The following is a 21,714-nucleotide window of genomic DNA, read 5'->3' on the forward strand; positions in this document are numbered from 1 at the left end:
TTTGCATTTATTGTATCGTATTACTATATTTCCATATAGTGCGATTGTTCTTTTATGTGTCTAAAGTTTGCAATAAACTGAGTGCACAATAATAAATAAATAAATAAATGTTTTTATTCCAAACGCAATCACCTAAGGTCATGAGGTGCGGTGGCCCATCCTTCCCGGCTTGTTTATTTGCACCCTTTGGCAATTATATTAAAAAAGGACTACACGTCTTCCACTACAAAGCAAAAACCAGCAGTGAATGAGTCAATCCAATTTGAGAACTTTGTACATGCACAACACTCTCTGAAAGTAACCAGCTAAGGCTAGAGGCTGTGTAACACCTTATTCCCGTTTTGTGAATAAGACATTCCAGTTTAATTAGTATACATATATATTTATATATATATATATATTTAAATCCATTCCACATCCACCACTGTCAATGCCACTCTGCTGAGACGCTCTTCCCCAGAAAAAGAAATGCTCTATACCCATTGCTCAAATGGCTTTGTCACAACATAGTGGTGCAATGCTCCTATGCACACAAGCAACGCTAAACCAGCAGGAGTTGGCCCTGGGACCCTGCTTAATTTAAAGGTCATGGTGGCACCACGTTACCCTGAACTGTCCATTATTATTTATTGATTTATAAAGCGCGAAAGCCTGTGGGCATCTGGGCCCTGCATGCCTGCCCTCCACTCTCCAAGTAGAGTGATAGAAGTTTTCATCCAATCAGTCCGACACTGTCCTGTGGGGGGTCAGTGAACACCCTGATTGGGCGAATGCTTCATAGAAAGGAAAGCGTGAACCAAGCCAGGATGGCGGCGTCCTTACACGAATCTGAACGCACGTGCCTCATAGGAATATGTTGGCCAACCTTCGCCAAATCGAAACATGTGGAAGATGAGTTTGTGGTGGCATCCTGGGTTTGGAAAGCCCTCGACCCATAAGTCCTTCTCCCATCATGTCCTACCTCATCTGACCCGACCCCCATCCTTTCCATGAGGAGTGGAGATGCCTGTGTCACCTGAGGAGCTGCACACTATATTGCATGTCTATCATCCCTAAAACTCGGGTGCGCGCTCTACACCCGCATGCCATCCCTTGCTCTTATAAGCCCTTAGTGGCCTGATGTCCCGTGGGGCTGCTTTTGTCAATTCTTACTTTTCAGCCAGCAGCTTCTTGCATGCCGGGATTTGTAGTTTCTTTTTGCCTCTTAAAATCTATGGGGCTTCGCGTCCCAGCATGCAATTAGAAATGATTATGCAAATGAACACTCAGCAGCTATGCATTCAAAGCAACTCATTTCATGAACATTATAAGTATGGCAGGCTGAGGTTTTCAACATGGGATCTCCCTGGGATTTGAACATGTGTCCTGGAGGGTAGCCACCACACTCTCTGTTAGAAAGCAATCACAGGCACATATCTCGCTCTTTCGCCGGGGGGGGCACAGAGGCGATCCTGCAGTATTACTAGGCCTCGGTCCATGACTGTCAAGGTTCCACCAGCCCTCTAAAGCTGTGGCCCAACCCACAGGGCTACCAGCAAATGTCTCCTGGGGGAAGTGGGCGTGCATTCTTAAAACTTGACTGCAGAACTGTTTGTCCTTAACCCCGTCCTGCAGAGCTGCGGTTTGGGCACGGGAATCCGGCACCGGCAGTGATGTGAAGCCGGAAGTGAGCGAGGAAGTGCCAGACGCAAGCCAGGGCGCCTGAACCCTGCTCGGCGGCAGCTGCGCAACCCGGATCCATCCCACCATGCTGACCATCAAGCTCCCTCAGCTCCTGCACGTGCACCAAGTGCCCCGCGTGAGTACTGTGCAGGTGGCACGATGCCACGGAATGATTTGAACAAGCGAAAGTCTCTTTTATATGCTCGTGAAACACGCGCTGTCACCCGATTAAGCATGGGGCATGGAGATCAACTGGCCACATTACTGTCACTGGTATGAAGGGCAAATTGGAGGAGCTCCCCCCATCCCCCTCTATGTTTACATGTCACATGTCTTTAGGGTCTACTCCCTCTGACATACTCTTGAGAATAGCGCAGGTTGGAGTTTCATCTAATTTGTCAGGGGAAGGAATGGTCTCCTGAGACCGCGGGGTGAGGGTAAGGATTTAGGATTCTGTTGCCTTCGAACATGCTCTATAGTCTTATTTGTTCTGTGGCTCCCTACAATGTCATGTTTGTCCTTCACCATGAGTGTGATTTTGCTGCTGTCCTCTACCATGTTCTAAAGTGTGATTCTTCTGTTGCCTTCTTCCATGTCCTTATTACCCTCTACCATGCTCTGCACTTTGATTCTTGTTGCCTTCTTCTATGTCATTATTACCCTCTACCATGCTCTGCGATTCTTCTGTTGCCTTCTTCCATGTCATTATTGCCCTCTGCGATGCTCTGCACTCTGATTCTTCTATTGCCTTCTTCCATGTGATTATTGCCCTCTGCAATGCTCTGCGCTCTAATTCTTCTGTTGCCTTCTTCCATGTCATTATTGCTCTCTGCGATGCTCTGCACTCTAATTCTTCTATTGCCTTCTTCCATTTCATTATTGCCCTCTGCGATGCTCTGCACTCTGATTCTTTTATTGCCTTCTTCCATATCATTATTGCCCTTTACCATGCTATGCACTCTGATTCTTCTGCTGCCTTCTTCCATGTCTTTATTGCCCTCTACCATGCTCTGCACTCTGATTCTTCTATTGCCTTCTTCCATGGCATTATTGCCCTCTAACATGCTCTGCGATCTGATTCTTCTCTTGCCTTCTTCCATGCCATTATTGCCCTCGACCATGCTCTGTGATTCTTATATTGCCTTCTTCCATGTCATTATTGCCCTCTGCGATGCTCTGCACTCTAATTCTTCTGTTGCCTTTTTCCATTGTCATGTTTGCCCTCTATCCTGCTCTGCACTCTGATTCTTCTGTTGCCTTCTTCCATGTCATTATTGCCCTCTGCGATGCTCTGCACTCTGATTCTTCTGTTGCCTTCTTCCATGTCATTATTGCCCTCTGCGATGCTCTGCACTCTAATTCTTCTGTTGCCTTTTTCCATTGTCATTTTTGCCCTCTACCATGCTGTGCACTCTGATTCTTCTATTGCCTTCTTCCATGTGATTATTGCCCTCTGCAATGGTCTGTGCTCTAATTCTTCTGTTGCCTTCTTCCATGTCATTATTGCCCTCTGCGATGCTCTGCACTCTAATTCTTCTGTTGCCTTTTTCCATTGTCATTTTTGCCCTCTACCATGCTCTGCGATCTGATTCTTCTCTTGCCTTCTCCCATGCCATTATTGCCCTCGACCATGCTCTGTGATTCTTATATTGCCTTCTTCCATGTCATTATTGCCCTCTGCGATGCTCTGCACTCTAATTCTTCTGTTGCCTTTTTCCATTGTCATGTTTGCCCTCTATCCTGCTCTGCACTCTGATTCTTCTGTTGCCTTCTTCCATGTCATTATTGCCCTCTGCGATGCTCTGCACTCTGATTCTTCTGTTGCCTTCTTCCATGTCATTATTGCCCTCTGCGATGCTCTGCACTCTAATTCTTCTGTTGCCTTTTTCCATTGTCATTTTTGCCCTCTACCATGCTGTGCACTCTGATTCTTCTATTGCCTTCTTCCATGTGATTATTGCCCTCTGCAATGGTCTGTGCTCTGATTCTTCTATTGCCTTCTTCCATGTTATTATTGCCCTCTGTGATGCTCTGCACTCTGATTCTTTTATTGCCTTCTTCCATATCATTATTGCCCTCTACCATGCTGTGCACTCTGATTCTTCTGCTGCCTTCTTCCATGTCATTATTGCCCTCTAACATGCTCTGCGATCTGATTCTTCTCTTGCCTTCTTCCATGCCATTATTGCCCTCGACCATGCTCTGTGATTCTTCTATTGCCTTCTTCCATGTCTTTATTGCCCTCTGCGATTCTCTGCACTCTAATTCTTATGTTGCCTTCTTCCATGTCATTATTGCCCTCTAAAATGCTCTGTACTCTGATTCTTCTATTGCCTTCTTCCATGTTATTATTGCCTGCTGCAATGCTCTGCGCTCTAATTCTTCTGTTGCCTTCTTCCATGTCATTATTGCCCTCTGCGATGCTCTGCACTCTAATTCTTCTGTTGCCTTCTTCCATGTCATTATTGCCCTCTGCGATGCTCTGCACTCTAATTCTTCTGTTGCCTTTTTCCATTGTCATTTTTGCCCTCTACCATGCTCTGCACTCTAATTCTTTTATTGCCTTCTTCCATATCATTATTGCCCTCGACCATGCTCTGCACTCTGATTCTTCTATTGCCTTCTTCCATGTCATTATTGCCCTCTGCGATGCTCTGCACTCTAATTCTTATGTTGCCTTCTTCCATGTCATTATTGCCCTCTAACATGCTCTGCACTCCGATTCTTCTATTGCCTTCTTCCATGTTATTATTGCCCTCCGCGATGCTCTGCACTCTAAATCTTCTGTTGCCTTCTTCCATGTCATGTTTTCCCTCTACTATGCTCTGCGCTCTGATTCTTCTGCTGCCTTCTTCCATGCCATTTTTTCCCTCTACCAAGCTAGTAACGTGTGGAAATTTGGCGCTGGTTGTACATGTCAATTGTGCACAAAATCACAGCTGAAGAGCATGGTTCTCAGTATGATTTAATGTCATGCAATTAGTGTGCCAGTCAGCCGACACGTGTTTTGACCCTCATGGTCTTTTTCAACACAGTGAGTCTGAATGTCCAAAATTGGACTGTGTATGTCAGTCAGTGTAGTTGCAAGAATCTACTTACTGTTGTGATGTTCCCTGTAAGAATGGGCAATAGCAGTAAAATACCGAATATAGTGTGAGGACTTGGAGGACTGATGGGGCTTATGAAGAACCATCAGAACGAACTAAAATGTGTCCCATTTCTGCCTTGTGGCATGAGAAGAGAGGTTTGTTTGTTTGTTTGTTTTATTATTTCTAATGCGCACCAGACCCAGGGGTATCAGGGCGCAGCAGTTACAGGAATATGCAAAGCTTATTTACAAAGTTACAGAGAATGAAAGAAAATTGTATATAGTGACATACAGTACATACATGGATATAGTGCAGGTTACAGGTAAAACGCACAAAACATGAATTTACATTTATACGGTGGATCAGGAGTAGTGTTAAGTTACACCTTAGCTAGAGAGGTATAGGGTCACCGGTGGAAATTACACTGGCAGGTTTCCAGGTCTTTCTGCCTTTTGTCTTCAATTGCACCCAAAGGCAGAAGGAACTCCATGAGGGTCAAAACACGTGTTGGATGACAGGCGCACCATGCCACGCACTAGTCCACTGCCTTATGCCATGCTCTGCAGAATGTGGGGTGTTCTTTGTCTAGTGCCCTCTGCCCTTTGCCATGCTCGGAGGATAAAACCTCCTCTTACATACAATACCGAAAGAGCCTTCACTGTCTGTTGGGGATTAATAGCATATTGACCCGATCTGAGGTCTATTACCCATGATCTTTCCCTGCCCAGTGATGGCCTGCTGTCCACTGCCATGCACTGTGAAGTGATGGCATATTGCCCCTTGCCATGCTCTGGAGAGTGATGGCCTTTTCCCCCTGACATGCTGTGGGGACAGGGGCTTTGGAGCCCTCTACCATCCCAGAATGAAGGATTCCAGCCCTTCGCTCCATCTCTGGCTATGGGAGCATATCATGTGTTCTGTGGAAGCTTTCCAAAGGTTACTCCTGAAAGTTGAAAGCTTCTGAACAGACACTATGATTTCAAGCCCCAATGTCATGAAGAGAAGAGTCGGTGAAGGGATAAGGATTTTTTCACTAGGATCCCCTATTTATAATTAAGTTAACCAACATTTGTTTTTAACTCATTATGACATCCCTGCAGGTGTTCTGGGAGGATGGCATCATGTCAGGTTATCGTCATCCGAAGAGCTCCGCCTTGGACTGCATCCTTAGCTCCTTCCAAATGACCAACGAAACTGTCAACATCTGGACCCACTTCCTTCCCACCTGGTAAGCCTTGGTCAGATACACGAGAGGTGATTTTACATTGTTACATAGACGCATTTTGACAGACCTATTGTAGACCTTTTTCTTATTGTGCACTATGCTCGATTCCCCCATGTTCCCACTCCATAGATTTCTGTGGGACCTGTCATGAATCTAGCAATATCGCCACTAACTCTAGAGGGAAGCTTCCCTTATGTGGCCTGGGAAGGGCAGAAGCTGCCTGAAAACGACCTGGGGGGGTGCCGTCTGTGGGAGGATCACATTGGGGAAGCCAAACTCCAGAGAAGTAGGAACATCCTAGATCAACCTAATCTGGCAATCATAAATCCCCATGATACACATACACCTTTACAACCCCCTTGTATGGCCTATTGTAATGTAGAGGAAGAAACACCTGGCTTTTCCAGCCAAATGCCTTGTTTGTCCCCCCACCCCATTGAAGTACTGAGACGAGAGAGAGAGATAGAGCCTAGAAGCAGTAAGCCAATGCCACATTCTAGTCTTTGGAAGCTTTTGACAAATGCAGGGAAGTTTAAAACAGCCACAGCTGATAGCAATGGGGAGAGAGTGATGCAGAGCCTGAGGATGTAAGCGAGAAGCTTATGAATCGCAGTGCAGAGGCTCAATTGGATGGTGTGAGGAAGAACTGAACCAGAAGCAGCCTGCTGCCCGGTGACCGGGAGCAGCAGGAGCCACCCGAAGCGAGAGAAACCAGAGCGAAGATGGACGGGCTGAAAGGATGGATGATTAGTGAGTGGACCTAACGAGAGGCCAAAGAGGAGACGTGAAAACTGCAAAAGATGCCTGGTAAGCCCAGGGAGTTGGAATGGGTTACCGGGGCACCTAGCAGCGAATGTCTCATTACGCAGAGTATGCAAGAGAAAGTCATTGAAAACAACAGAATGGATATAAATGAGAATATTGGTGAAAGCGGGTCAGAGACCCAATATTCCAAAGGAAGGAGTGATGTGTAAATGATATTTTTCTAAAGTGAAACGGAAACCCAAAACCGTAAAAGAGGAACTGTGATGCTTACGAACAAAGTGGAAAATGGTTTGGAAACCCTACTCTTGGAAAAGGGGGCTTAAGTAAATACAAACTATGTTGAAAAAGTGTCCATGACCCAAATGTGGAAATATGTTGTGAAGTGGTTGAAAGTAAGAGTAAATCAAGAAAGAGAAAGCCATGGCAGGTTTGTGCACCATGCATACAGAAAGTGTCAGACTCCTAATCAGGAGGGGAGACAAGAAGCAAAGTGATATCCTGGCAGGAGAGTATATCAGGAGTAATAAGTGAAGCAATATCCTGGCAGGAGAGTATACCAGGAGTTAGAGGTGAAGCCATTTCCTGGCAGGAGAGTAAACCAGGAGTGAGAAGTGAAGCAATATCCTGGCAAGAGAGTAAATCGGGAGTGAGGAATGAAACAAAATCCTGGAAAAGGAGCAACACAGGAGTGAGAAGAGAAGAAAAGTGACACCCTGGCATGGGAGTAACCCAGGAGTGTGAAAGGAAAGTAAACTTGAAGTTGTGGAAATAAAAGGTAAGACATATACCCCTTGTAAGGTTTGAAGAGAGAGTCAGAAATACCCTGGCAGGAGAGTACACCAGGGGTGGAAAGTGAATCCTCTGGGGTATTGTAAAGAAAGTGCACATTTGAAGGCAACTCAAAGGAAGGCTCATGCCCTTGTGAGATACTATAAAACATGATAAAGAGATACTTTGAACTGCCAGGAGGACTTTAGGGGAAGGGAGATCCCTTTCCTGGTGGGACTCTGTTGTAGTCTCATGTTCTGCACCTTAACCCCTTACATTGAGAACTTTTGAAACAAGCTGCACATATATAGCATACCAGAGAATCCCGATACACATTATATTGAGTTTAAAGTATAAGGGTCAGATTAGGATTTTCGGACACAGGACCGAGGACGCTCTTTTGTTTAAACATCCTGACACAGACGGTCCTTAATTTTGTTGAGGCAGGGAAACCCCTCTTAGATCTAGGGATACATAGGGTTTTCTTCAACCCTTTGTATTATTTTCTGGAAATAAAATTCTATAGCAACCAACAAACATGCCATTGTGTCTGAGTCTAACTCTTGACCCCTTACAGACCCAATTCTCTTGGCTTGTTTTGAAATCTGTCCTGACTTTCTGATGGTTAGTAAAGCCTTCTGCTTTACTTCCATTGCCTGTTTGTTTCATTCTCATGGGGAAACTGACTAGTCCCTAACACAGTCAATACTGAGAGTATTGGGGTCATTACGGGTTTAGCATTGTCCGGGCTGTTGTACCGGCGGGTTACCGGCAAACCAGCCTTACCGTTACCACTATCCAATATCCCAGTGTTACTGGGATATTACAGGTGCTGGCAATGGCAGTAAGTTCCCATTCTGTGGAGTCCAAAAGGACTCCACGGAATGGGTTTGCCGCAATCGCCGGCACCGGTACTACCAGTGTCAGCGATTGTGGCAATTATCAGGTCAGGCCTGCCGATAGTTCACTGCCCCTACCGGCAAACTCAGAGTGTGCCAGTCCAGGGAAAATACCGTTGCCGGTATTACCAGTATTATTTCTGGCATTTTTACTGGACCGGCACACCCGTAATGACCCCCTATGTCTCTCTTTAGGAATTCTTGTATTTTCACAATTGCGCACATCACCTTACAGTGAAGTGCAGTTAGGATACTTTGTAGCCATATACCTTATTATATAATGGCTTTTTGGTTACTTTGACAATGTGTCTAAGACAAGCTGGTGGCAGCTGTGTGATTGTTACAGTTTTTTTGTTATTTTATTTGTGCACCTTTGCATTTACCATGAATCGCTACTAAAGATGGTTAGCACCCTAAGATGGCCATGCCACAAGATTTCACGCTTGTTCTTTGGCTATATTGTTCTTTGGCCTTCTTCCTGCCATCCCAGGTCAGGAAATGCCTTATATGGAAATCCCTTTCCCGGGGAAAGCTGCTGCTTTCTCTGGCAAAGTGGCTTTGTGTGTGAGCCAGACGAAGCGGCTGGAACTGCCTAGTTCCAATCCACAACCTCTGGTGCCTCAAAGTCTGTCATTGGGAAGATATAATGACCAGTGGTTGTCACTGATTGGGCAACATAGAGCTGTTTGAATGGTTCAGATCCGTACCATTGGTGGTTTTGGCTTGCTCCCAGCCTGAATCTGGGATAAGAGGAGGGCACCTCCAACTGTTCATCAGATCACCATTGGAGCCAAGACATCTACTAAGATGATCAGCTCGCTGACGATTCGAAGAAGACCCATGCAGCTGACCAGCGTTGACTCCAGTGGTGTCCGGGTGAAGCCCTGCTTCTCTGTCCTGATCTCAAGAAGGCCTTTGTTGGTGCTTCAGCCTCTGGACCAGTGGGAACGACCAGTCTCGATCCCTGCTCGAGGATCTGTGCCTGCTGAGTCTTGGGAAGTATCCCAGAACCAATCAGTGTATTGACCAGCTCTCTCATGGGTGTCCTTGCTGCAGCATTCATCATTCTGAGCAGAGCCTTGGAACTTTGCAGCTTGTACCACAAGTGGCCTGCTCCTTCATGTTCAGCCATCTCACTCTAAGAGATGCTGTGGTGGAGCTGCACCTGTGTTCACCGCTTTACGATCTCCTGTTGTCACCTAACTGTGGTGACCTTCGTTTGATGTTGTCTTCTTCATGTCCTGAAGCCGTCTCTCCCGCAGAGGTCTTACTTTGTCTTCATTTGGGTCTTCAACTGGATGCTAAACTGACCGGAAGCGATTCCTGTGCAACACGACCAACCAAAGCTAAACTCCCTTCATAGAAAGTGTCTCTGCTGTCTAGACGACCCTTGAGGTGGGAACAAGAACAGAAGAACGAGCCTAGAACCAAGTCTGGAAACGGAATAGTCAGAGCCAGGGGGAAATGTACATACTGGTTGTTTTCTCCCCCTGTCTCCCATAGGGCATTTGGGTGTAAGGTCCTGACCTTAACTCACTCTAACCTCAACTTTGGTGGTGAAACCTGAGTTAAGGATCCTTCCTTAGGCCTATCCTAGAGTGTTGGATTGAGTTGAGTACTCACCTGGCCTTTACTGAATTTTTATCTAACTTTGGAAACTTTCTATAATCGCCACCACAGCCCACTGCACTCTTTTTTTCTATATAAACTTACCTGAAGAAGTTATACTTTGAAACTGGTGACTTTTGAACACAAGGCCCTAAACCATCTTAGGGTTGGATTAATTCAGATTGAGGGAACGGTTATTGTGTTGATTCTCAAAAGTTCTGCCTATGTTTCCTTGCACTTGGCTACTCACCTGTATTCCACTGGTAATTGATTCATGTGCAATTCTGTTCTCCTAATGGCGACTCTGTAAATATGTTTATTAGATTTTGTGTGACAGTCCTTACCTGTGGTTTTTATGCGCTTAGTGTGTATCTGAAGGCCTAAAGTATCTGTATTTCTGATGTTTGTTAATCTGCTTAGAATCACATGCTGTGCATAGGACCCACAATCCCTCACGCGTCGAGGTCCCTGAGATTGTTTTTTTCCGCCCAGCTACTGGTCGCCTTTACGCGGAGCTCCTCGAGAGACATTGCAAATTTCATCTCCTCGACCTTTAGTCGTTTTTCTCATTAATATTAAACACATACTCCCTCCCTCGACGCAGTTCTGAAGCTGTTGTCCGCCGAGCAAGATCTTCGACGGAGGGTCGAGCGGAGGAGATCCTTCGGCGTTGCCGAACATGTGGCCTGGCCTCGCAGGCCATATACAGTAGGGAGAGTGGGGTCGTGGGACATCTCTGGTTCTTTTCTGAGAATGCCTTTCCCTTTCCCCTTCCTTTCCCTTGGGGTGGTTATCACGATTTATTACCTCGGCTATGGAGAGGACTCCCTTTAGATTTTGCCCGCTTTGCAAAGGCAAATTTACTTGGAAGGACAAGCATTCACGGTGTAACCGCTGCTTGCCCCTCGATCACAAGGAGGACGGTTGCGCGGCTTGTCGGCTTCTTAAGCCTAAAACTCTAAAAGACCGTAGGGTTAAAAGGTGGGCGGCCTACGCGATGTCGAAGGCCGAAGGTTCACCCGCCGCTGCTACCACCGACAGTGACGAGGAACGCGATAACACGACCTCCGCTACGGAAGTCGAAAACCCCTCTAAGGAGCGCTCGCGCGCTTCGTCGTCTGTCCCTGGCCCCGACGGGCTCGGCTCACGCCCTGCTTATGGGGATGAACACCCCGGCGACATTGACGCACATAAAAACACACTTAAGCACACAACCCACGCCTCTTCTTCGTCTAAGACGAAGAGAGCTTCGGCGCCCAAGGAGACGCAGGTTCCACCGGCGGCCTCCTCGGACCGTTCGGGTTCGAAGCCCCTCTCGCAACCGCAGCCGCGACCAGCGACTGGGCTTTCGGCAAATAAGAGCGCCGCCCCCAAACCATCGGCGGGCGCGCATCAACAAAAGGCGCATACCGCCGTAGAGCGATCGACACCCGTAGCGTCAAAAACGCAAGCTTCCGCCGACAAACGAGTCGCCGACAAACAAGTCGCCGAGAGCTTGGCGAGGATCGTTGTAGCCGACGCCCAGAAGCGTACGCCGAAAGTCACGTCGAGCGCTACGCACAAGTCGAAAGACACGCCGAAAAAGCCCGAAGGAAGGCAGGGACTACCCCCTTCAGTCGGGGGGTCACCCAGCACACCTGAAGGTTTCTCGGAGGGCGACGGGACACTTTCCTCAACGCTTTGGGAGAGGTCGAGCCGTTTCCAGCTAGATAACTCTATTTTTCCCCCGCCAGACCGCTCTGGGGTACCCCATGAAACCATGGAAAGACTCCACCTCTGTATGGAGAGGATGGAAAGGTTTATGAATACCCAGACCTCTCAAACTCCCAAGAGGACTAGAGAAGGGCCTCAGGAGGACCCCAGGGCCAAAAATCCGAGGCGAGTTGATCCCCAGAAGGACACAGCCTCAGACTTCCATAATGTATACGACCTCACTGGGGAGGAACAATACTTGGAGGAGGAGGATGATTTCATGGACGATGAAGAAGGACAGAACCAGGAGGAATGTCTGGAAGACAGGCCAGACATTATAGAAGAAGGCTTCGAAGAAAACACAGAAGAAGGACCTTCGCACCCCTGGCAATCCCCATCAGTATATTCCGACACTGATGTCCTAAACCTAAATCCTCCTGACAATTCACTGGTTAGGAACACGTCTCCAATTGACGATCAGCCCACTTTCAATGCACTGTTGCGCAGAGCAGCAGCACATTTCGAACTGGACACTGGGGAACTCTCTCCAGAATTAGACTTTGTGGAAAGAGTAATTAAAGAGAAACCCCCGGTCAGCCAGACCATTCCCCTCCTAGCTTCAGTGAAGAGAAGAATCATCCCTTCGCTGGCCACTCCCGCATTGATCAGAGGGGTCAATCCGAGAATTGAAAAACTTTTCACTCCTTCTCCCTCAGACCCGCTCTACATTAAGGGACATTCCATTCCGGATTCCCTAGTAGTATCTAATACTAGAAAGAGGGCAGGGGTACCACTTTCCACCAGTGAGGCACCCCCTGACAAGGAGGGCAAAAGGCTATATGCCCTCGCAAAAAGAGTAACTTCCTCGACTGCCTTCTCAGCAAGAATTGCGAACAACAATTCTTTGCTTGCTAGCTATGCAGACGCGCAGTGGGCCAAACTGCGCAAGGACGCCGAGGAAGCACCGGAGCCTTTACGTACACACCTACTTTCAACTATTGGCGAAGGAACCCAGGTGAACCAGAGCATTGTAAAAAACTCTCTGGACGCGGCAGAAACAGCGGGACGTTCCCTGGTGCAGGGAATACTCCTAAAACACCATGTATGGCTGCGCAACTCAGGGTTTAAACCGGAGACACAGGCGTCTTTAATAAATAAACCTGTGGAAGACTCTAACCTCTTCGGGAAAGCGGTGGATGAAGCTCTAGAGATGGCTAAAAAAGAGTTTGATACTATCAAGACTCTTGACCAAATCTCTAAGCCCACTACCAGACGCGGCTATGGCAACAAACGCCTTTTTCGTGGCCAACGCCAACAACAACAACAAAGTCAGCATCAACAATACCCTGCCACCAATTACCAGACCAATAGTGGGCAGTACAGCCAAAGAGGCCAACGCCGGGGTAAAGGGAGAGGTCGGGGATCCACCCCCAGAGGCTCCCAAGCCCCCAACAACTCCAAGTGACGCGAAGATTCGCGTCCCTTCCCATGCAACACCGGTCGGGGGCCGGATAACATCCTTTCTTCCTGCATGGGAGGAGATAACGTCAGACCGTTGGGTACTTTCCACCGTAGCCCACGGATACTGTATCGAATTCAACCGTTCCCCATCCTACAGACCCCCGAGGGGACGTCGCATGACACCGGAACATCTTGCCATCCTTCTCCAAGAAGTACAACAACTGCTGGAAAAAGGAGCCATAGAGGTCGTGCCTCTATCTCAGGTAACGGAAGGTATTTATTCAGTGTACTTCCTTGTACCCAAAAAGGATCTAACCATGCGCCCTGTATTAGATCTGCGCCCAGCGAACAAGTTTATCAAACCCCAAAAGTTTCGTATGGTAACCTTACAGGAAGTGATCCCACTGCTTTCTCAGGGAGATTACATGACAACATTGGACATGAAAGATGCATACTTTCATATTTTAATGTTGCCAGCGCACAGAAAATACCTCAGGTTCATGATAGAGGGCAAACACTACCAGTTCAAAGTGCTACCCTTCGGCATAGCATCAGCACCAAGGGTATTCACGAAGGTGCTGGCAGTGGTAGCGGCCCACCTGCGCAGGTTGTCCATCCCAGTTTACCCTTACCTCGACGACTGGCTCATAACAGGGGATTCTTACAGAACATGCTTCTCCAATACCCAGAAGACGGTAGACCTTTTGTTCCAGTTGGGCTTCTCCATCAACGAAAAGAAGTCCAGTTTAGACCCCAGTCAAATCAAGCAATTCCTAGGGGCTCTCATTCAAACAAAGGACGGCCTCGTCTTCCCCTCCAAAGAGAGGGTCCAAAACATGCTGTTTCAGATCCCTCAATATGTGACCGGTCGAGAGGTGACGGTACGCAAAGCAATGTGCTTGCTAGGAATGATGGCGTCGTGTATTTATTTGGTACCTCACGCGCGCCTGCGCATGCGCCCAATGCAAGAGTGGCTCAACAGCCAGTGGTGTCAGGCCAGCGGACTATGGGAGGATCTAGTTGTGGTCTCGCAAGCCTTGGTTCTCTCGCTACGGTGGTGGACAAAGGAAAACATGGAAAAAGGGAAACCCTTTGCCACACCCGCGGCGGAAGCCACTCTAACCACAGACGCATCCCTCACAGGATGGGGGCGCACCTATCCCATCAGACTGCTCACGGAGTGTGGACTCCGAACGTAGCATCCAAACACATAAATCTACTGGAGCTACTAGCTGTGTTCAAGGCACTAAGAGCCTTCCAGGAACACCTACAAGGCAAAACAGTAATGGTCCTTACAGACAGCACCACAGCCATGTACTACATCAACAAGCAGGGGGGCACCCACTCTCCAGGCCTGTCCAAGCTGGCCCAGAATATATGAAAGTGGGCTCTCAGACAGGACATGTTCCTACTATCACTACATGTACCCGGGGAACTCAATCTGCTGGCAGACAGACTCAGCAGAGATTTCCCCCTGCCCGAAGAGTACGAATGGCGACTGCACGAAGACATCGTCTTCAACGTCTTCACACAATGGGGATTCCCAGAAATAGACCTGTTCGCAACCCTGGAAAACTCACAATGCCTAAGTTATGCCTCCAGGTACCCCCAGAACCAATCCAAGGGGAACGGTCTGTCGATGCAATGGTCAGGGAAATTTGTCTACGCTTTTCCCCCGACTCCCCTTCTCAACAGGGTGGTGCACAAGATGCACCAGGAACAAGTAACCATGATACTAGTGGCCCCAATGTGGGCCCGTCAACCATGGTTCGCTCACTTGATGGAGATGTCTCTATCTCCCCCAGTGAGACTCCCCTGCCCGTACAACATGCTGTCTCAAGACAAGGGCAGGACTCTGCATCCATGCCCCCAGAACATGAACTTAGCAGCTTGGCTCCTGAAATCATAGAGTTCGGACATCTACAGCTCCCGCAAAGATGCATGGACATCCTCAGGGAAGCCAGAAAACCCAACACTCGCCACTGCTACTCTAGCAAGTGGAAAAGATTTGTCATCTGGTGCAGGAGTAAAAGCATCAACCCTATTGACTGCTCTCCCACACATGTTGTCCTATACCTGACCCACCTTTTGGACTCAGGTCTAGTGTTTAACTCCATTAAAGTCCACCTAGCGGCACTTTCTGCATACACCACTTCCCAACTCAAGGTGTCGTGGTGGAGGATCCCTGTTATTAAAGCCTTCATGGAGGGAGTAAAGAGAATACACCCCCCGATAGCTGGCCCAGCTCCCGGATGGGACCTTAATGTGGTACTTACCAGACTCATGGGCTCTCCATTCGAACCCATGCACAAAGCATCTCTTAAACACCTCACTCTTAAGACTGCTTTTTTAATAGCTATCACCTCCATCAGGAGAGTAAGTGAACTTCAGGCTCTTTCTATTCTAGACCCCTTCGTTACAGTTCACAGAGATAAGGTGGTTCTACGCACTCACCCTAGGTTTGCCCCGAAATTTATTTCTAAATTCCACGTAAACCAATCTATAGAACTACCAACGTTCTTTCAAAATCCTTCCAATTTGGGAGAAAGGACTCTGCACACACTAGATGTTCGCAGAGCGGTCATGTTCTACATGGAAAGAACCAGACCACTGAGGAAGACTAATCAGTTCTTCGTCTCGGTGGCAGCAGGAAGAGAAGGAGATGCGATTTCAAAGTCCACTATTTCTAGATGGATTGTTCAATGCATCACTCTCTGCTATACTCTTGCTAAGAGAGAACTGCCCTTTAGGCCAACAGCACACTCTACTCGAGGCACGGGGGCATCCATAGCATTCATTGCAAATGTTCCCCTTGAGTCCATCTGCAAAGCGGCTACCTGGAGTTCTGTGCACACCTTTACAAAACACTACTGTCTAGATGCACACTCTAGATCTGACTCCCAGGTGGGACAGGCAGTATTATGACACCTTTTCTCTACTGTTCCTTCTCATAACCCACCGCCAACTCCGGGTACTGCTCGCTAGTCTATGCACAGCATGTGATTCTAAGCAGATTAACAAACATCAGAAGACATGCATTACTTACCGTAAAAGCATTTCTGATGGTTGTATCTGCTTAGATTCACATGCGCCCACCCTTCCTCCCCGCTCGGATGGAAGGAACATAGACTTCCCTTATATCTCTCTCTCTTTTCTGTACTCACTCACGTCTAAAAGGCTCCCTCAGGGCAGAAAAATACAAACAGAGGGACCTCGACGCGTGAGGGATTGTGGGTACAACGCACGTCACTATAGGGATAGTGTTTCAGACACGCCTTGTCGACGTCCCTTTTTCGACTACGAAAAACAAAATGCAATACTCCGCAGTGACCACTGGATGTCGGACCTATGCACAGCATGTGAATCTAAGCAGATACAACCATCAGAAATGCTTTTACGGTAAGTAATGCATTGTCATACTTACTATTTAATTTGAATAATTGGTGTTGCTCTGCGTGGACTCTTTGTAGCCCTCGATCACTCTCACACGTTTCCTGAGACCACTCGCACGCATTGACTGCTCGGCTACCTCACCCTGAATGGGGTTTGGCTAACCTCTCAGTGTCTTCCCTTTTTACCATAAACAGGGTGACCTCGCAAAATCCTCCCACCAGGGTTGATTTTTAAAATCCATCTTAACAAGTTGCATCACAAATACCCAAAAGGTATAAACCATAGAATATGTCCGCATTGCATATGTACAGTGCCTGTTTCATTCTAATAAAAGTTACAATTATTAGGATTGAAATGAAAGTTGACAGACAGGAGGTAAAAGTAGTTCATAGGTAAAAGTATTAAAGTAAAATAGAAGTGAAAACATTCTAACCTTTCTTTAAATTATCGATAGTCAAAACTAAAAAAAGTTAACAAATGGCAAAATGCTCGGTATCTTGCGAATGATTAACACCTGAATTTGGGCGATTTGGAATTTTCCAAAAAGCACACTGGGCGACTTTTTAATCATATAGCGTAGTTTCCTTTAGTTTATCTTTGAGGTCGTTGTTACCTGTGGTCAATTCACTTTATGTGAAAATGCATGTTTTAATGTTACTTCTTTGTCTCTCCACCACCCTGTCTCGTTTATTGCTCTGTGGTCCGATTTCACGTGTCCTTTCTGCTGAAAAATGATTCCACACAGTAAAGTCTATTCCAATTTGAATGTCCCATTGTCTGCTTCAGCCTTTCCTCCATCGTCCACAGATTTAGGTTCTAGAGCCTCACCTAGTTTAGCTCGAGTTTTAAACTTGGCACCATTGTGACAGGAAACGGCTTGTGGTCTCTCTCCAATCTTTCTTTATCGCCTCTGGGAGATTTCCCCTCCAGAAAAGGAGGACAGTAATCCAGACGATGCCCCCCCATTGATGTGGCCGCAGAAGCACAACTTCCTGTTATCATTAGGGAATACCTCTCCCTATGTACCCAGATATGTTATGTTATGCATGTTTATATCGCGCCGGTAGCCCACAGGCATCAGGGCGCAGAAAACACAAAAACAGTACTAGGCATACATTTGGAGCACCCTGCTGTGTCCAGACAGACTCTTTATTTCTGGAAATGAGTGTGATCATTCTTAACTCTCACCACCATGTCACGTTCTTAATAACAGCCCAAGTAACCTTCTGCTGTTAGGTGACATCTAAGACCCCAGCTGCCAATTCGTAATGCCACTTTGGGTTTCTGCCTTGATTGTTTACCATCTTAGAAGTTAGCCAAGAAAATTATTTGGCAGTCATTGACACATCAGAAGTGATCGTGTGACAGGACAACCAATCCTGAAACTCTGTGGCACATCTGATTGTCATGAGGCGTCTGCAAGGAGATTTCTGAGGTATTGTTGTGCAAGACCTGGCTTTTATATATTATGCATCTAGCCTGGACCCCCATGGAGTGGCTCATTTGTGAAACCTCTTCCCTTGCAGGTACTTCATGTGGAGGTTCCAAGTGCTCTCCTATTCGCTGGACTTCTTCACGGAGGCCTACAACTGGCCACTGCTGGTGTACATGCTGCTGATCTGCATTTACCCCTTCACTTCCAGCTGCGCCCACACCTTCAGCAGCATGTCCCCGCGTGCACGCCACATCTGCTATTTCTTCGACTACGGAGCCCTGAGCCTTTACAGCCTTGGTAAGCAGATATGTATTGTGCCTTTCCGCTCACATTCAGGGAGGTGGGAAACACGCTTGGGCGGAAGAGGAGCCTCTGTGCATCTTTGGCGCACAGGTAGGACCGGGACTAATATGATTGTGCGGTGTGTGGCCTCACCTTGTGAAAATTATGGATCAACACGTTCGACTGTCTTTATAAAGCTGAACACGCCAAAAAAGATGCCTGGGAAGTGTTCCCTTCTAGTAACAATATGAAGTTGTTGTTGTGAGGCTCTAAGTTATGCTGAGAGTCACCCCCTCGGTGGCAAAAGAGCTAAATTGATGCTCAAGGGCAGCCTCACTTAATATCAGTGGATCAGCTCCATTGATAGCAATGGGATAGAGAGCTCAGTTGCTCCGTGTCCAATGTCTCACTTAGTGCCATCCGGATACTTAAGATGGTTCTAGTTTCTCGCATGGTATATCTATTGTATATGATGGCACAGTGGGAAGTGATGGCATGCCCAGTTATTGACTCGGGGTTAGGTCACATGATTGTGGGGACACTCTGCTGATTCTTGTGAGCTAGTTCAGTTTTTGCCCATTAATTCCGCACTTGATATGATAGGTTATTTATAATGATATGATAGGGTATTTATAACACGCTTAATACCCAGACGTTTCTAAGCGCGGACCCAGGGATCGAACCTGTGGTGCTCCATGTCGTCTTGCTTCCAAGGCGAGCATGTGGCCCCTGAGCTATCGTTCCAAGACTTCAAAGCAAACACATGGATAACTCCATTAAAGAAGAATTACTACTAAGGCCCTAATTGTCAATGGGTCAGTAAATGGCCCAGAGATGTCTAAAAATACAGAGACAATTTTGCAGGGGTGTTCCTAAATGAAGTGGGGCCCGGGGTGTTGAGAGGGAGGGGGCGGGATCTGCTCTGCATGTGTAGCCACTCTGTGCATCTGATTTTGATGATATGGGCAAAGAGGCTGGAATCCCTATGCATTACCCCTTATTTTGTACACCTGAAAATGAAAGCAGGTAGAATCCATAGGGATTTCTTGCAATGAAGGCCCACATGTCTGTACATGGCGCCGGCATTCCTGATCACTGCAATGCGCGCATCCATGGCAGCGATTAAAGGGCACTTTCGACCAGGGGTGGCAAATGGCATGGGAACCCGAGGCCCAATGGATTTCTGTGTCCTTTGCAACCCTATGCGGAAAAGGATTCCAAGCTTTCAGAGCGACCCACCTAGGTGGTCCGCTCCTCCGGTTTCAACGATCGATCCAAATACAAAAGTGAGCAAGTGATATGTGAAATGACTGTTAGCTTCGACCATTTCATGTTGGGTTTCATACAAACACTCCCCTTTTTTCATTGCTCAAGGTCCCCCATTGCTTTGGTTTGTAGCAGGGTGGCGGGCGTGAGCAAAGCTTGTGGGGCTGACCATGGCCTACACAATATATACATTCCTGCAATAGACACAAGTTAGCAAAGATGCACACTGATGGCGGCCCTGCCTGCCCCAATGAAGACTGCATTCACCGGGGCAGAGGCGCAACCCCACCAGGCCACCCACCTCTGTCTTCCTGTGGTTCTATGTGATTTTGCCGAGTTTTTTGCCGAATCAGATTTCATCAAATTATTTTTTTTTAATGGGTGATTTTGCTTTCATATATTTGCGGGTGTTGGGGGGGGGGGTGATATTCATGAGGATCTGTACCTGGGGTCGGCGGCTTGCTGTCAGCTCCCCGCTGCCCATGTCCTCGATGCAATCTGGGAGATCTGAAGACTTCCTCGTCCTCCAGACCCTTCTTCCTCCAAGAGGACCATGTTCGGAGAAAGAGAACACAAGACAGGAAGGGAGGAGCAGAGAAAGACCGGTCCAATTATCAATGCGCATTGCTTCTATTGTCAGCACTTCATGTTGCAGGGATTTCATTGGGACATGCAGTATCATTACCATAAAGTTGCAGAGGTTAAACATATGTGCTCTTATTACGCGGTGAGCTTGTTTTGCATCACATGTCATATTGCTGCTTAAATTCCACGGTTATGGCTTGGCTGGAAACTGGGGGATAGAATTGGGGGCCTTGCCAGCAGAAAGTGTAAGTACCCCAGGTACACTGCAGTATCTGTCTATAAGCCATGCCTGAGAGTTGGGAAAGCCCCCCCTCCCCTGGATCCTGCCTTTCCCAAACCTTCCAACTAAACGATGCGTATCCCCCTCCTCGCAGGGAGCAATATTAGAAAACTACAAAAATGGATACCTCACGGAAACAAATTCCAATGAATTCAGTAGGGTTCAAAGAACACCAGAGGTTTGTGGCAGGCAAAATTGTCAATATAAAATCATGTAGTGATATATTTTAATAAAGATGTATATAAAAGAATATATGACAGAACTCAATTCATAAAACGCTTTTAACAGTGTGTGTACATTGGATAAATTGGCATACTGTGCAAAGAAGCAAATTAACTTGTGCAAATCCGCAACAAGAAATGTGCAACTGCGCAAATCGCGTATACCCCCAGTCTTCAAAGTTAAGACATCAATTTGCATCCAATAATAACACACACATTGGAACAAACTTAACAGGACAATGTGCTGTTCATCTAAAGTGTAAAAAAAAACCTATTCAGACCCTGATCAGAGCACTAAACTATTCATCTAAAATACAGACAAAACCTATTCAACATTCGTTAACCAAAGGTGGTTAAAGAGGAGACAAACACACTAAATTAAATAGACTCCTCAATATAAACGTCCCTTTCTCTTAGTTTCGACGGAAACACACCTAGTTCACTATTCGAGCTGATGCCTGTCTTCCTCAGGACGTGAATGTTGCAATCTCTGAAATGACATAAACACACGTATCAACCAGCTAAAACCAATATTGCCTCTCCACGAGCCAACGTATTGCCCCATGGCTCCCTTAATTTGTAATACAGAGCATTTACCTTAAGCTCATTCCTGATTTTTAGCAGGGAGGAACCTCATCCTTCATCAGCAAACTAGCGGGAGACCAGCGACCAGCCTGCAATAACATAGCACACAAACGGGGTGTTACCCTCTAGTTCCCATGAATGGTGCTTGCATGTGTTCCCGGATGGGGACATCATGAGCACATACCCTCACCCGCAAATGATGCTTCATTCAGCGGTGAGGCCTGTTCACTGCTTTCCAATTCATCCAAGCTGTCCTGTCGCTACAGCTTTACATACAGGTGACGATTCAATTACCCACGAGTTAGAAGTCATTCCATATCTCGCCTTGCCGCATTTATTAAATGTCAGTTATAGTTCAAAAACATATCAGGCCAGGTGAAAAACACTCTGTACCTTTCTTGTTCAGAGTAAACCGGCTGATGGGAGAGGATTAGGAAATATAGAAGGAATTACCTTACCTCACGTCCTGATGAAGACAGGCATTATCAGGTGGAATAG

The 21,714-nt window shown here is 47.0% G+C and overlaps 1 protein-coding gene across 1 annotated transcript in view; it reads left to right on the forward strand.

Annotated features, from left to right (window-relative positions):
- The window catches only part of PAQR6 (progestin and adipoQ receptor family member 6), a 107,469-nt gene that overhangs the window by 43,275 nt on the left and 42,480 nt on the right, over positions 1-21,714 (forward strand). Inside the window, exons 2-4 of the mRNA XM_069607114.1 lie at positions 1,615-1,798; positions 5,852-5,979; positions 18,089-18,294. Coding sequence (XP_069463215.1) covers positions 1,748-1,798; positions 5,852-5,979; positions 18,089-18,294 — 385 coding nt within the window. The 5' untranslated portion in view covers positions 1,615-1,747. The remainder of the gene's footprint in view (positions 1-1,614; positions 1,799-5,851; positions 5,980-18,088; positions 18,295-21,714) is intronic.

Source organism: Ambystoma mexicanum, chromosome 1p (assembly GCF_040938575.1).
Source record: "Ambystoma mexicanum isolate Mex_15411 chromosome 1p, UKY_AmexF1_1, whole genome shotgun sequence".
Taxonomy (NCBI): domain Eukaryota; kingdom Metazoa; phylum Chordata; class Amphibia; order Caudata; family Ambystomatidae; genus Ambystoma; species Ambystoma mexicanum.